Source organism: Kryptolebias marmoratus, linkage group LG6 (assembly GCF_001649575.2).
Source record: "Kryptolebias marmoratus isolate JLee-2015 linkage group LG6, ASM164957v2, whole genome shotgun sequence".
Classification (NCBI taxonomy): domain Eukaryota; kingdom Metazoa; phylum Chordata; class Actinopteri; order Cyprinodontiformes; family Rivulidae; genus Kryptolebias; species Kryptolebias marmoratus.
The window spans coordinates 9,268,527-9,285,900 of record NC_051435.1 but is presented as its reverse complement, the minus strand read 5'-3'; the positions used below and the strand labels follow the sequence as shown (position 1 = coordinate 9,285,900).

General features: G+C 37.1%; 1 protein-coding gene across 1 annotated transcript in view; it reads left to right on the top strand.

Annotated features, from left to right (window-relative positions):
- tmem198a (transmembrane protein 198a) overlaps positions 1–17,374 on the top strand; it is a 30,051-nt gene that overhangs the window by 4,538 nt on the left and 8,139 nt on the right. The window contains exons 2-4 of the mRNA XM_017423922.3: positions 10,537–10,771; positions 15,799–16,037; positions 17,002–17,214. Of these exons, the coding sequence (XP_017279411.1) occupies positions 10,633–10,771; positions 15,799–16,037; positions 17,002–17,214 (591 nt within the window). The 5' untranslated portion in view covers positions 10,537–10,632. The remainder of the gene's footprint in view (positions 1–10,536; positions 10,772–15,798; positions 16,038–17,001; positions 17,215–17,374) is intronic.

Sequence of the window (17,374 nt, the reverse complement as noted above, 5' to 3'; positions counted from 1 at the left end):
TGCAAACAGGTGAGAAGATTGAGGATTCACAGCAAGTAGAGAAAGGAGGGGTTGGAACCAAGGCCACAGAGGAAATCAGAAGAGTATGACAAATTACAAAAATACTAAATCTATAAGTCAGTACATGAAAAAAGGAGTAAACACAAGACCGATACAGATATTAGCATTTATTGTCAACTCCATGCACTGCCAAAACTCAAGGTAAAATAGGTGATGGATTTTTTTTCTGTACTTTTAGAGTTTATTGAAAGTTTGGTACACCTTTTCTTGGTCAGCAGCAGGACATTTAACTTGTTTAAAAAGACAAATGATGTGAAACAAGACTTTGTGTTGTTCCCAAACCTCTTCACTTCCAAACCCAACGTATTAAATGACTGAGGCAGAGTGGGTTCAAGTGAAACCCTTTGGTAGGCAGTAGCTAATCATAATAAACAATATCATACATAAATTACCCAGTAATCCAGATTGGAAGTCTTTCTTTCCCCTCATTATAGCACCATATTATTATTATTTTTCTTATTCACTACATCAAGTCTAAAAGGGATGGAATAAATTTCCTAAAAATCCCTTTTATCATAAAAGACATTGACCGGTTGTGCCCAAAAAAACAGAGTTTACATAAAAATGTGTGAACAAGTACTTAAACATATCTGCCTCATGAACTTGAAAAGCCTCTATAAGCTCATCTGGGAAAAGACAAATGAATCCATGTGGGATTGATGACAAATTTAATGCTGCCAGAGTAAAGCGGGCCTGAGGAGAGATCCTAAGCCAAGGGGTTGAAAGCAGCCGTGAGATACACGCTGCAGGAAGGAGGGACAGTGAAAGACAGAGAATGAGCTGTAATCTGATGAAAGCCTCTTTACTCCCCTGTCACCTCACCTTCAGGCCAGGAGCGATGACCAAGGCTTACACATGGATCAATGCTGAGGCCACCAACTTGTCTACACACACAGTCGTTTTTCCTTCACTTCAGAGAACATCATGTAGACTTAGATTAATTTCCTTTAGATCTACAGTGTTTAAATCTGACCTACAGTCTATGTACTTGAACCTGTAAATGTGTAAGTAGATGCCTGAAGTGTTTTTACAGCTACTTATTCAAGTATAACAAACTCTTTAAAATACAGTAAGCAAGAATTATGAAATATTGATAAAAATATGGGGTAAAACTTAAAATGAGCAAAAAGTGAAAATGCTGTTTTGCTATTTCAGGCTCATTTTTAAGCATTAAAGAGTAATTTATCTCAAGTTGGCAATGAAATGGTACTAAACTAGGTGCTTACCTTAAAAAAAGACACGATACTAAGACTTTCAGAACAATGTTTATTGCCTTATTCATTGGAAACAACTGAGCTTTGTGAGATATGTGCAGCTGCATTGATTTTAGCAATGTTAGTGATATCTTGGCTCCCTTATTTGTCATACAAATCACTGAAATTTGCAACATTTTAAGCTGAATGTGATATACAAGAAAGACTTATACTGTGAACTAACTATTCACCTACTCATGTTAGCTGCAGTATCTGGATTTTTCAGTACAAGTAGCGTTTGTACAGGAGGTAAAAATTTCCAGGTAAGCAGACCAGTCAATCAAAGATGTAACAGTGAAGATATTTCCAATAAAGCAAGACTGTCTGCTCCGTTCTGGTTACTATGCCAACTGTTATGAAAAGAGAGTAGTTCATTGTTCACTGAACAGACTGGTTTGCTGCAACTGCATCATTTTCATCAGCAGTGAATTTGTAAGCGAAATATTTGTTCAATAAACGGTCTGAAACTGTGCATATTGGAAAATTCTCAAATTGCTTTCTCTTGAAAGAGCTTCCTAGATCCAAAAGAAAAAAAACAAATCCACTCAAATATGAAGCTAGTAATTGCATGAAAATATGTCTAATAGAACATAAAGGAATCTTTTGAATATTTTCTTTTGTAACAGTTTACACACGTTGTTAAAGCACTTCAAAGCTTGATGTAAAGATCTGAAAAAGCTTGTGTGCAACCTTTGCAGGAAATAGTAGTAAATGGCACATCAATGTCAGATCTAATATCTCTCTGGAGCAAATCGCTGTGAGTTAGAAAGGTCACTCGCTGACATGTACTGATGTTTATTTATAAAGCAGCCCCAAGAGGTCTGTCACATCATTGTCAGTCTCACTGCTGAAATAAAAACCATCACACCCGTCAAAATAATGCTTTATAATTAATGAGAGAAGTGACTTATTAGAGGTGGGAGGAATATCAGCGGTTCTGTTTCCCACAGCTTTGAACAGATGTCTGACAGTAGCCTTAGCCCATATTTCTTTTTAATTTTAGCTCTGGACTGAGTGCCAACCAGATTTTTAACTCTGATTTTTTTTTTCTCTGCTCACTACACCCACAACACACACACACACATGCTTAGACACATAGTAGTGGTCTTCCCTGTGGCAGATGGACTGGATTGGAAGCACAGTCATCCTGTTAGTAATCGTGAAATCAGCAACACTCATCTTCATGCTTGGACCATCACTCTCCGTTCAGAAGCAAGATCCTAAATCTAAAAGGGATATGAGTCTGTGCTTAAGCCCCAGAAGCATTAGACAATGACTGGTCAGACAAAAAGATGGCAATGATTATGAGCTAAGCAGACAACAAACGAATCAGTACAAATTTATTGTAAGTTAAAGAAATGCTTGAGTTAGCAATCCACATTTATTTCCTGACAATGTACCCATTACCTTATCTAATTCAATGTGATTCAATCACAATCATTTTTGTTGCTGATCTAAAATGTAGTAGGTTTATTATGTATGTAGAGATTGCAATGGTTATTAGTTCAGTCAGCATCAATATTTTGTATAAATTTGACAGCATCAGCATTGGAGTGACCCGAAGCTCTGCATACAGCTTTCTAATGGCCTTGTGTATAGGGCTCCTTCTCCTCCTCGTCCTTTTCCCTGTTCTATCCTGTTAACCTCATCAGATAAACAGGCTTGACATTTTAGTATTAGCTTAAGTGGTATTAGCAAGATTTAGCTCCAAAACTTTTCACCTAAGGCTAATCAGGCTAATTCTTTGACCAGCGTGAGCACAATGAGGTATAACTCCCTGAATTCCATTGATTTAGCTCACTAAATTTCTGCACACAAATGATATAAAGCAAATGTGATACCAGCTGCTGCCATAACCAGAAATATGTTGACCTTAATTTTTAATTTGTGAAGATTAATTTGCTTGGCTTTGCTGACAGTTGTGACTTATGACATATAAGCATATTAAAACATAAATATATTAGAGATACCCAGTGCCTTCCCTGGCTAAAAATCTATATTTTTGAAAATATTACATCATTGTTTTTTTTTTTCTGAAATATGCTGCCTCTGTTTATGTCAATATCTTTGGGGAAAAAGAAAAACACTGTCAAAAGACTTCTATGATCTGCTTTAGTAATTAAAACTATTCAGTTTGGCTTTTATTCAGCGTAATTACAACAAAGTGTCTGCAGTTGGAGCAGAATCATCTTAAACCCAGAATACATCACATTCTGGTACAAAAAGTCCGCTTTCCTTCATGCCAGTCAGCTTTTAACTTTCACAACATAAAATAAAGACATTTTCAACTTTAATATCACTTACACTATAAGCTTGGATTCAGTATTGCAGTTCCCTCATCTCTTTACTCGTGTGAAACTGTTTTGTATTTGCCCATTTTTATTTTTATTTTTTTTCTCCCCTTCTTCTCTGTCTGTCCAACTACCCCCCAGTTTCCACCCGGAAAAAAGCAGCGTGTCCTCGTTCTGGTGATGCTCTGCTGCTGCCACTCAGTGTGGGGCCTCTGAAATATTCATGTTGACACACATACACAACACTTAGAAAACTCACACAGGCTCAGACACTTCCAAAGCCTTCATGTTTTTCTCCCTGTCAGTTTGCCCGTATCAGATGAAGATTAGAAAATATAATTTAGCTCACAGCGAGTCTGGGGGTGGGGTGGAGGGCGGGGGTGCTTCGCTCACACATGCTAAGACTTGAATGCGCAAATTTATATTACAGTGCATCACAGCAAATGTGGAGAGGTTTTAACCATTGCTGCGAATTTCTGCAACGCAGTTTGGTATGCTGTTTGTTTTGGTTTGTGAAGTGTTTATTTTAAATATATATTGTTTAAAAAATAAGCATTTATAGATGTAGTTATTCACGGTGAGATATATTTTCATAAAGAATGATTTTAAGCATGCAGCATGAAAGCTTTAAAGATCAGAAACTTCAGTCCATCTTCACAGGAGAAGTCATGCTTCACAGTGAATGAGAAATACAATTTTGTGCCTGAATACAATCTGGCATATAAAAGGGGGGGGAGAATCCAGAAACCTTTACTGCAGTACTAGCAGATTTGATCTGTGGCCTTGCACTATCAACTCTTTTCATTTTCTGTTTTTTGGGAGAGAGTAAAGGACTTCCAAACAGAGCTCAAGTCATTACGCTGCCAGCACTTTTGATATGTGACCTAACATTATTGCCCATAATACTACGGCGCATGTACGCGAGAATGTGGCTGAGGAAATCATTGTGTAAGCTGTGATTTGTGCCCAGGGTGTTGTGGTCTGATTCAGTGGTTTTTGTTTGTCAGCACAGAAGAAGAATAGGTCTGTGAACCATTATTTAGATGTTCACACACTCTGGATTTAAAATGGAGAATGAATCATTTTATGTGCTCTGAAAAGGATGTTATGACTTGTGTGATAAAAGAAAGATAGTGGAGATGTTGTTGACATGATGGAGCTTCCAACTAAGTACCACAAAAAAGTGCTTTATAAATGATGAACTAACCATGAACTAACTATTATCTACCGATGAAAAGAGGAGCACCTTTTAGACTGAGCCTCATCACTTGGACCTGGTTAGTTATTGGTTTCCTGTTCAAAGGCTCATTCCTAGCTCATGATTAGGTAAACATTACCTGAAGGTGAACAGGAGAACACCTTTTTTTTAGCCTCATCATTTGAAAATACTTTGATCTTAGTAAGTCATGGTTAGTTCTTCATTTGCAAAGCACAATTTTGTGACACTTAGTTGGAAGTACTACCTTTGACAGAATGAGCTTAAGCTTTAGTGTGTTGCCACTATTTCAGTATCAAATGACATTTAATATATACCATATAAACCTCCAATATATGAGTCACGACTGCACAGGGATGCTGCTGCCATCACGTATCAGTATGCACATCTTATTAAAGTACAAGACTGTGCACTGTAATAATGAGACACGCTTTTTTTGAGGAATCATAGTTCCATAGTACATCAAATAAAATCACTTTTACCCTTTTTGTTTCAAATAAAAATCAACAGTAATATTAAGCTCTTTAGCTGATCTAAATTTACGATTGGATGTCTTTTCCTTTGTGGTTCATTGAGTCCAAGCTCACTTCAAAGAACCCATGATAATTATGGCTGCTTCATCAGCTGCAGAAATGAGAACACTACATAAAAGGAAGTTCTAAATGTGCTACCCTAGCTGGATTTTTTTAACCAATGTAGGTTATTATGGACTAACTTTTTTTTAAAAAAAAGCAACAAGTTTCTTCCAACCAACTCTGCTTGGCTTTCAGCATTATCACAAGCATTTGGTGAAATGCTGACATGTTATCATCTACATCACTACAGTGTAGCTTGTTAGCATGCTAACAGTGGCTAATTAGCATACTTAAAGCTTGGCTTGAAGCAAGTCAGGGGATCACCCAAGTCATTAAATGCTTTAAGCCATGGATGCCTGTTGAATAAATCACACAGTTATTGTTTCCAAGGTTCTGACTGATCAACAGACAGAAAATGTCAAATCGATCACCATGATCAATGAACAGTGTTGAGAGTTTCTGGCTCTATCCCACTACTGTTAAAGTAGCTCAGTCATTTTCTGTATAAGACCCCCGAATGCTTGAGTGAATTCTAAAAAGCAGCAGCTGAATGGGGTCAAAGGTCAGAGCTATCTGTAGCCTGGAGTCTTAAAGGAACCATCACGGACTGGCTCTTAGCATGCACATTCCCATAGAGACCAGCCTTACAGGTTATTTGCAGGGTTCTGCTACCTCTGCTGGTTGTTATAGCAACAGACAAGACGTGACATTGTTGCATAATATGCTGTTTTTAACTACTCCTTCTTCTGACCTTACTGCTGGGCTGTTTTCTAACCATGCAACATTTCAGTGGTAGTAGCAGGGAGCACTGTTGGTGTTTGAGTCCTAACGTTCAGCTTAAAAAGTCCGAAGATGTGATCTGGGGCGGATTGCTGTTAAATTTGTGACATTTTCATGTATTTGACTAAAAATAAGTGTTGTATTGCTCAAGATGAAAGAAACTGAAACTGTGTCATTAATCTTCCTCAACAGACATGTTTACTTTTCTAAAAAAAAACCTTAAACTGAATATTAAATATAAATTCCAAATGGGATTCATTTTAGATGGTCTTTTCTTGATTTTTAAAATTTTGAAAATTGTTATAAAACTCCCCAGACTGGTGCAGAAAATTGTGCAATATTATACAGTCCTTACATCCCCCTTTGAATGGGAGAGTGCAGACAGTTTAAGCCTAGCAAGTAGTTTGCTTGGTAGCAAGGGTAGAGTATCCAAGCAACCAAACATTTTACCCAAGAATTTATGACTTTGTGCTACAAAGAACTTTATTTTGGTTCTCATCTGCGGTATTACTCACAAGAAATGTACAACAGAAAAATACACTTCTTTTGCAAATCTATCTATCTATCTATCTAGTGTCTCAAACATCAGACAGACAACATATCATACATGTCATGAATGCTTTTTTTTGTTTGTTTTGTGTGTGTTTGTTTTTACTTTGAGAGGAACCTAAAAGCACCAAAGGAAAAAGAAAATAACAGGAACAAGGAGAAAAGACATCACGCAGATTACCTATCCAAAAGCTGAACTGGGAGCCATTTTCTTTGAGGGACCAGCGTCTACAGCGATCAATGAACAGAACACAAAATAATAATGGAACACAAATAACACCCAAATACATCAACTAGTCTAAAAACTACAAAAGCACCAAAAAATTGAAACTATTGATTTTTTTGCATGTCAAATTAATAAAAAGCCCACAGAAATACGCTGAGAAGCATTTCTGTTCTTTACGAGGTGTTTTTTTGTACCTTTGGAATAAAAAAAAAGGAGTAATGAAAAAAAACTGTCTAAGATGAGTGCAGTTGAGCCCATTTTCTCTCTATCATTATGTGGATTGGTTCTTTGTCATGAATGCTCTCTTGAGATTTTCACCTGAAGCAGGTCGCCTGTTGTGAAGACTTTGTTTTTACTTTAATTCAGAAGACTTTATCTTTGTTGTAAAACATTTAATGAGTTTTAGTTTTACAACTTGCCCAGAATTAGATTTTTTTTTTTACTTCTACAATGTAATTTGGAGTCTTTAACTCATTTTTACTTATTTTTTTTAATGAGGTACACTCTATAACAGAATATAAAAGTACTAGTTTTAGTCTGACTGTACAGGAGCCCAGAGGTGTTTCTATATTTACACTAATCATTCATGTCTGTGTGTGCATGTCCTCACTTGCTGCAGCGCATCGTCCGAGCAGGTCATTACCAGATAATTAGAGTTTACCTTCCTTGTGTAGTCAGGTGTGTTTGTGATTTTGTGTGTGTCTGTGTGTTTAAATTTGCCAGATTAATTTGGAATGGGCAAGAAAAAGAAAGTCTGTATGTACGTGTGTATGCCATTGGCTCAGACAGGTAAAACATACTGACCTGAAAGGGAAACCCTAATTTGAGTAATAGATACAGAAAAACAGAACTTGATCATAAAAAGCAGTGTTTAGTAATCTTTTAGCAAAGTGAAATCCTTTGAATAAAACTGACAGAGAGGTGTCTGTTGATGTTTATCTAATGATGGTTTAAAAGGAACCAATTTTCTTTATTGAGCACTTTAATTTTATTAGACACACATCTGGAGGTTTATTGATATTAGTGTTTGTTACACTTTTCCTTTTAGACACACAACCAAAATGAAAAGTGGACGTACAATTCTGTGTAAGAAATTGTTTCATAAAGTGTTGTTAAATCTTGAAAGACATTTGCATGAATAAAACATCCCTTCCAACACAGTACACAGTTAGGCAACAACTGAGCGAAAGATACAGTATTGTGCTTGTTTTAAATGTCATGTTGCATAAAATACAGCACTGATGCTTTTTATTAAAATGGATCCAGCACTCGTTTGACTGAGAAGGTCTTAATTTGTGTCTCAGCTTTAACCATTGGGATTTAGTACATGAATGAGTGCTGAGCTGTGTGTGTGTGTGTGTGTGTGTGTGTGTGTGTGGGCGTTTGGCTAACAGCATGAGTCAATGCTACATGAATCACACACAGCAGTCATTTAGGTTCTGGTAAACATGTTAATTTGAAAAGTGCTTTTAACTTTATGGATACATTTTCCTGCTGAAACTATAATGTCTATGTTTTAACCAGTTGAAATTTATTCAACATACACAAAATGTTCTAAAATTCTGAAAAAAAGAAACATTTAAAATTGGTTTAATAGATTTGTTTAAATGAAAGTGAAAATCTCTTTGTCAGATTTGTCTGATTTTGTTAGTTTTTACCAAGGCAACTGAGCTTTTGTTCATATCAACAGAAGCCATCAGTGCACCGCCCAACCAAATAGACCTCAAGTTTAGCATAGCCAGAAAAATAAGACCATTCCATGCCTGACATCACAACCATCTGGGAGTTTGTCAAAATGAAAACTATACGGCTTTGAAACAATAAGAACCAAAACAGTCTGGTCCCTGTTATGCACAGAGGAGATCAGACACTGAGCATCGAGTTATTCCCATCACTCAAACATGCTGATGACACCGTCCTTCTGGGGAAATCTTTTCAGCAGTGACAGCGACTGGGAAATTGGTTGAGACGGAGAAAAGGAAAAGAAAGAACAATCCCGAGTAAAAAAAAAAGAAGAACTTTCACAGACTGCAGGAAGTCAATAGCTTTCAAAGTTTTCGATTTCCAAGGGATAACAACACAAAACATATTGCTGAGAAGGCACAAGTGGCATCAAGAAAACTCTGAATGAGTGACCTGAAGGTCTCAGAACTGCTGCGCTCTGAGTTTCCTGTCCAGCCTGATTGGCCTCAAATAATTCTGTCAACAAAAACTTTTTTTTTTTGGACTTTGAGAATAAAAATACTTCAAGGATTCCAGGAATGCTTTAACAAAGCTTTGCATAAATGATTTGAATTCTTATGTAAATTGGATTTTTTTTCTCCCTTTTAAATAAATGAAAACACCCAAGGACAAGTTTTTTTTTTTTGGTGCTGTGGGGAATTGTGCGAACTGACAACACTTCATCAATGCCAGAACTTGGCCAAAAGCCCTTGGCGTCACGTTTCAGTACACTGGGCACCGTTTCAGCCACAGCTCTAACTGTGCCGCTAAGTAAAAAGAGTTAAATTGGAGTCTACTCAATGAATTTTCAATCCTGTTTTTAACATTTTCTTTTTACACTTCCTGTTCCAGTTTTGTTGGATGTTTGCATCAAAAACAACTTCTAAAGGTATAGTAAAATAAAATAAATTAGCCTAAAAGAAACTGCTTGTATAAAATTGATCTTTTCTTTCTCTTGCACCAAATTGTTATTTTATTCCTGATATTACCACGTATACATGACAGTTACTGTATATGACTGTAAACTCATATTTGACAATAGGCAAATTGTCATTTACTTTAGATTAAAACAATTTTAATAAAAACGTTTTACAAAACCTTAGTGTTGTGATAGAGCCTGGTATGTGAAAACTTTATGATGAAAATAGGATGAGAATGATGAGTAAAAATCAATTCTAAAATGAGTCTAAAATATAACAAAGACAACCTTTCTGTATGTACTGCATGTCTTTACGTAAACTCTATGAAACATATGTAAAAACTTTACCATTTTATTAGCTGATGGCGGAAATTCACAGAAGGTGAAAACCTCATATGGTTCTAATAAAGTTCTAAAGCTGTAAACATGGCAGCTTTGATAGATTGTACAAAATTTCTCTCTTGTATAGTTTTAGTTTTATCACAGCTGCTCCATTGTTTAAAGTGGGTGATCAAAGTAAATATGTTGCAAATTATTTACTTGTTTTGTTCTTTTCCCGTAGAACAAATTCAAAGGCCGCCACGTCCTTGCACTTGTGCTACACGTTTCCCACGGAATGCAAATTTATGCAAATGAATTCTGTTGAGCTTTCTATGGCAACTATTATTTGTGTGCTGCAAATCTTCTGCAACTGGTCAAACACTACCGACTGCTGGCAAACTCAACATTAAAGTTACTCTGCGCTCCATCTTCAGCAGTACTTGTATGAGTTTCGCTAGCCTCCCCCGTCCAAGTTATGAAGTATGATCACCGTGCGGTCAGCGCTCGCAGCTGAGTACTTAAAGAGAGTAATCAATAACTGCTCCCTCCTTTCTTTCTTTGTCTCATTCAGTCCAACTCTAAACACTTTTCCATCACTCTTTTCTTTATGCATCCTGTTTGCAGGCAGACACGTCTCCATGGGTGACGCCCACTGATCCAGGAATTCCTACACACCCCATCCACCCTGTACCCCTCCTTGCCCCCTCCACTACAGTCATCATGACTTCCACCAGCCAGCTGTTGGGTTTGGCTGAGATGGAGCTAAAGTGTGACCAGGAGATTAAGAGGCGATATGAAATTGTTCCCTCTGTGGTCTGTTCCATGTGTTGCCTCTTTGGGATCATCTACTGCTTCTTCGGTAAGAAATGAGCTCATCAGTATAGAAAAGAAACTTTAATCTATCTTGTGTAAATCTATCCCTTGCAAGCAACAAAGCAGGAAACATGGAAACTGTGAAAGGTATGACTGAGTCCATTCAGACATCAAGGTGCAAGTTCTTTCCTTAAATCTAGTCATCTTTCTGAGTGGAAACTGGGTTTTATTGCACCATAAGTAGCAGTTAAGTGTTCAGTAATGAGTTTGAATGTTAAGTCACTCCTGAATGTTGGAATCAATACATGATGAAAGAAAATTCAAACAAAGCACCAATTATTGTGACATGTCTAACTACTGACCTTCTGTTTTTCTGAGGCTACATGAGGTTTAGCAGCAGCTGTAGGAAATGTAAAGTGTGACAGCATAACATGCACATCAAAACCACACATTTATTCTAAAAAATCATACAACAGTTTCCATCGTCAAGCAAAGTATTTGAATTATTTATATTAATCTCACTTGCAGTATGCTAGAGTAGCTCTACATCTTTAAGTGTTGAAGAAAACCAAAAAACGGTTCTTATTATCCTCTATTTCAATCTGTTCATCTCCCAATGATTGGTAAAATATGTGTTGCTCCTTCTTTGTTTGATTTGTGCCAAACTAACTAAATGTTTACCAAGGTAATGCAGACAAGTAACACAATAAAAGCCCTAAATGTTAACAAGAAGGTTTGTTCAATAATTCACTCTGCTGGGTACTTTTCAAACCTATTAAGCCAGTATTTCACTTGGCTGCAACTGTTGGAGACTAGCTGACAGTTAAACATTGCAAGGAAACTGTGAGAAATAGGTTAATTTATAGCTGATGTGTCACTGACTTCTAAGTATTTGTGACCAGCAAGCCATGCAGATGCATTTTGCATGGACAAATTTTAAATATATTTGTGTGTGCATGGCTTGCAAAACTGTATTCTAGGCCTTGGACATTATTTTGCTGCTCACATCTTACCCACTCACTTCAGAACACCTGTACTGAGAGTCTGTGCCTCATGCACATTTACACACAGACTGTAGGAGTTGTAGAAAACAACTAAAATGTAGGTTCATCATTAGTGTGGTGCAAATGCTCCCCCAGACATCTAAGGGCATCACAGACCTATTATTACTCAACTGGGCGTGATAAAATGCCACTACTCATTATTTTTTCAACATATCGAGTGAGGCAGGGAGGCCAACACTGAGTAATGTCAAATACTCAACTCGTGCCGCTGTGACCCGCTTCAGGGATGGCGGCATGTAGGGAGTTTAACTTGGGCAGTACACCTGTCAGACAGTGATGCAGGTGTGATAAGGAGAGCTGAAGGAGGATTCTTCCTGTCAAGCTGAAGAGAAGCTCTGTGCCACCACTGAGCAATCACCAGAGGGTTTCTTTGTTTTGTTTTGTTCACAAACACTTGCATGGATATTTAATTTAGCAAATGCTCACAGTGTCAAGTCACAAATTCATACATTTACTGACAGTAGCAAAAAGAAGTTAATAAATATGTGTCAATTCATGAAAAAATACAGCTCTAGCACTCTAGAATTACAGCAACTATATTGAGGATTTGAGACAGGCTCCAGATGCCCATGTTAAATTAGTGACTATTTAAAGATAACATTCATCTTGCAATTTCTTTGAAAGTGCTCAAAATACAGGCAACACATGCACAACACTACAACTTGTGCAAGGAAACTGAGAACACCCACAACGGTTTCCAGCCACTTTGGAAACTCCCATGCAAATGCTGACTGCACTTTGGTGCAGCATACTTACTGGCTTTAGACACGAGGCAAGTTGACTGCCACTGTTCATGGTTAGGAAGCATACTTTAATGCCTGCAAGATAATCACTGGGAAAATTAAACGTTTTCTTCAACATAGTTTGCCTTTACTGTATCTGGAATATATTAAAATATAATCTTAAAGAAAGAATGCAAAAGAAATGTGTTTTTTTAGTTTTAAAGCAGTGATAACTCGTAGATAAAAAAAAGAGCCAGGAATTTGCTTGGGTTATATTATGAACATTTTTCCAGTCCACCCAAATAATGAAAATATATAGTTTTAAGAAGACAACCACTGTATAATGTTCTTGTATGAATACTGATGAGTGATGTGTTGCATATTTGAGCATACTTATTGCATGCAAATAGAGACAGATTCACTGAAGCGTGCAGACAGCATAAACATTCAATAAGTTCAGGCAAAACATCCTCGTCTGGCTCTGAATTAGAAACAGGTTGAGTTAAATCTTTATTTGTTTTAAAGATGACAACATGCACTAACACTTGCACTTCAATCGGAAAATATTCTCGTACTGTTTTATCTACTGTAAAATAGGGACAACTGTTTAAAGAGTCTTTTTGATTGAACAATTATAATAATCAAAAATGAGTTACAAATAGACATATAAATGAATAAATTAATCAACATCATCATATAACATGACCTCAGAAGCAGACTGACATAATCTGATTCCAGAAACAGAAGCACATCAGCCCCGTGGAGTCTGTCTGTCTCTCTTGTTGTTTGACAGCATTTCCTAGAAACAGACACTAAGTGCCATAATTACTGCTGTGCAAATGAGACTGCATATTGTTAATATTTCTCAGAAACCCTCAGTCATGTTTGAACATTAACACATTACTGTGGGTGATCAGTTTGACAATGAATTACTCCCGCTGATAAATGTATTTTCATTAAAAAAAAATAAAACTCGTGTTTTGATCGTGTTTTGAAAAAAGTTAGTTTTCCATCCATGCAGAAACACAAAGTTGCAGAATAAATGAGAAGGGATGTTGCAATAGATGAGGCAGAGTTAAAATGGAAGGAAGGCCAGCTACGTGATTAAGCCCGGATGAACAGATGGGATGGAGGAAGAATAAAGAAAGCAACAAGGAACAAAAGATGGAGATGGAATATAAACACAGATGAAGGAAGCAGTGGAACAATTAGAGGGATAAAGAACAGAGTGAAAAAGACTAAAGGATAGAAAAAGGACCAGATTTTATTGGCAATAAAGAAGAAGCAAAATAAATCAAATTAAAGGTCTGCGGAGTCCATCTTGAATTGGGTTGAGTCCAAAAGTTAATCAGCTGTAGCTGTTCATCTGTTGATTATATCCTAAAAGTTGAATTAAAGCCCATTCAGTGGTATATGATGCAAATTGTCAACAAAAAGACAAAGTTAACTCTAAATTTTTTATGTCAACATTTAAACAAAGGTCTTGTCTAATTTTTCAGGGCTCATATTATATTTTGGGGATTAGTCTTGGTTACTACCACACAAAAGTTTAAGTTAATAATCGCAGTTATAGCCATTATCGTCTGCCTTTGCCTTTCTGCGGTGGACGATAAAAATTAATTTAAGGATTGATTAAAGAATAATGTTGGAGATTTATTTTAGCAGCTGGTAGCCAAACAAATGCTTAGAATGGTGGTAGATTTTATGGAAATGCTGAAATCTGCCACGTCAGACTTGTTTGCATTCAGGCATACCATCACATAAGAGCAAACAGCTGCAAAGAGCACAGTGGTCTTCGACAAACATCCCGACTGAAAGATATCCAGGAAAGCACATAAAAACTGAACCGAGAGGAAGAAAAGAAATGTACAAGAAGCATGCCAATTTATTAAGTTTTGGTCACGAGGGAGGAGCGCAGACGTTGGCTCAGATAAGAGGGGGAGCATTGTGCTGCTCAGCTGTGTGATGCCTGATTAAACAAAGATAACAATCTGAGGTCTGGTACCCTCGAGACCGGGACCAGTCAGAGAGGAAGACGATGATGCTGAGAAAAAAAAAGATGAGGCAAACATTAATAAACAGAAAGGCAAAGGCCAAGGAGATCTGAACTGCTGATAAGCTCAGATACTAATGTTTTCGAGTGTTTTTTGTGTTTTAAATCAAATGAAATAGATCAAAATAAATAAAAAAGGAAGAAGGGAGCATATGATGGGCAAATGGAAATTAGAAGAGAGCAGCTGTTCTTTTCATCTTGCCTCTTGACTAATGAATGTGGATGACCTTTCATTGTGCAATTATTATCATATTTTAAAACTGTTTTAGAATAATTTAAAGTCAGTTTATTGGGTCCCATGATCGCTACATGGGGAAAGCAAACTTCCATTTTTTTTCCTACTGAGGGTTTTTAGGGATATTTCTTGCTTTTAATAATACAGAATTTTTGTTATATGCAATCCTTTCCGTTAAAAACAAAAATGCTTTCAATAATTGTTTTAAATACTCACAAAGCAGTCTACTATTAATCATCAAACAGAATGGAGGAAACAGAAAATACAGGTAAAAATGAAAAAATAAAGCATCAAACAACAGAATGAATGTTTTTTATTTTAAAAAGGGTTTTAAATGGAGGATTTTAGGGGTCACTGAATAACCCTACTCTTCCTAAGCTGTTACAGTGATGCAGTCACTTATTCAGCCTCCCTTTTTACAGATTAGTTTTTAGTGTTTTACATTATTGACTTTTTGTTCTAGTGCAGACAAATGCTGAGGCTTTCAAAATTGAGTTAGGAGGGAAAAAACAGGAGTTTGAAACCAAAATCTTTCTGAAGTGTATTTATCGACCAGACCAGAGATGGATGCAATGATTTATTAACGTGATGATAATAATGAAGCCATTAGGTGTGTTTTTGTGCATTAGTGGGGACACTATATGATTGTCCTAGGAGATAATGCTTCTGATGAATTATGCGTGACTTTGTTTGAAACATCACCTAATGTTTCATTCAAAATGTCCAAACTGAGTGTATTCAGGAAAGAAATAATAAATAAAATGACCGGTCGTGTGTGTGGGTGACTGACTGCCATTTCTTTTTGGAGGCTGCTAATGTTCCCAGCAAGCTTTTAGTGTAATGCTTTTCCCTTGTTTCAGAGGAAGTGTTTTTGTGCTTGATTTCATTATGATTGAGATGTTATTTGGTGTAAACTCAGTCGTGTTTGTACACAAACTGCAGCAGTATCAAATTGCTACACAGATGTTGTCTTCACGGTGTTCTGTTTCTCCCCTCCAGGCTATCGATGCTTCAAGGCCGTGTTGTTTCTCACAGGCCTAATGTTTGGCTCTGTAGTCATCTTCATGCTGTGCTACAAGGAGAGGGTGATGGACACTCAGCTGAGTGTAGAGGCGTCCGTGGGCATTGGCCTCGGGATCGGGACCCTGTGTGGCCTCGTGACCATGTTGGTCCGCAGTGTTGGGCTGTTTATGGTCGGCCTGCTGCTAGGCCTGCTGGTCGGAGTGGCATCACTGGTGGTAATGTATCTGTTTCCTTAGATTACTTCTATCTTTATATTTCTATCTGATGCGGCAGTATTGACTAATGATCATGCACTCAAGCTTTGACATCCCATAACAACCATGTTAAAATACCTTTGGATAGAAATAAAACATTAATCAGAACATTGATACTAATGCAACTATGTACTTCCTCATAATGTTATTTTTAATATCTCTGTTAGGACCAGGGATATATAGTGCTCAGCCTCTCTTGGTGTAATTGTTGAAGGTGAGGATATAAATGGAAGCTTACCAGCAGCAGGAGAATAAAAAGCAAACAAAGCTTCATTTTGTACACTCTCAAGCAAACAAAATGTCCTGTTGGTACTGGTTGTTCATAAACCAAAACAGCAGAATAAGAAACCAAAAGCATTTTGAGTAAGTCTCGATGTAGAAAAAAAGGTTATAATAATAAACTGGCAAAGAATTAAGACGTGAGGAGCCAATAAACTGACAGGAGTAATCGACCAATAAACTATAGGTGCAGGGCAATTAGAAAGCCAACATGGATTTGAACTCAAGGGAGTCAGGAGAGAAACTAAATGAGGTGCAAAAGACAAATTGATCTCAAAATAAACTGAAACAGAGAAAAACAAATGCAGTGTATCCAAAAAATCATAGCTTATGGAAAAGTAATACAAATACCCAAAACCCATCAGACCCTGACAGATTTTACCACAAAACTGCTGTTATGGAGGCAGAAATATCAGGTAGAGTCAAAAATTTACATTTCTAACACTGAAAAGTTGCTTTTTGAACTTAAAAATACTTTATTTGATTGGTTGTTGGTTGCAAAACCAACAACTCCCAAGCTTCTGTCACTTCACTGTTTCAAGTTATTGCAGATTTACCTTATATTGAACAACGATTCCACATAAAATTACCAACTATGGAAAACAGGAAAAAACCAAATTAACCCTGAAGGTTGCCTCTCTTTCAGGTCATGGAGGAGTTCTATCACCCCAGAACCGTGTGGGTTCCTCTGGGTATTCTTCTGGGCTCTGGCACCCTGTTTGCTGTCCTCACTCTTCAGTGGCAGCGCTGCTTCGTCACCTTCTCCACGGCAACATTTGGCTCTGCTATCATCACTGTCACTGTGGACTATTTTATTGAGCTGTCTTCCTTGGTGTACTACATCTACGACAGACTCAAGGTGAGGACAGCCGCATAAGTTTCTGTTTGAGTTTCTAAGTTTGTTTTTGCGGAGGAGAGCGTTACCAGTCACCTTGAAGCAGGTTTCAGTTCATGTTTAATTGAGAGCCAAAAACATATTGACAAGTTTGTAGACTTACAGATAAAATCACTGATATTTA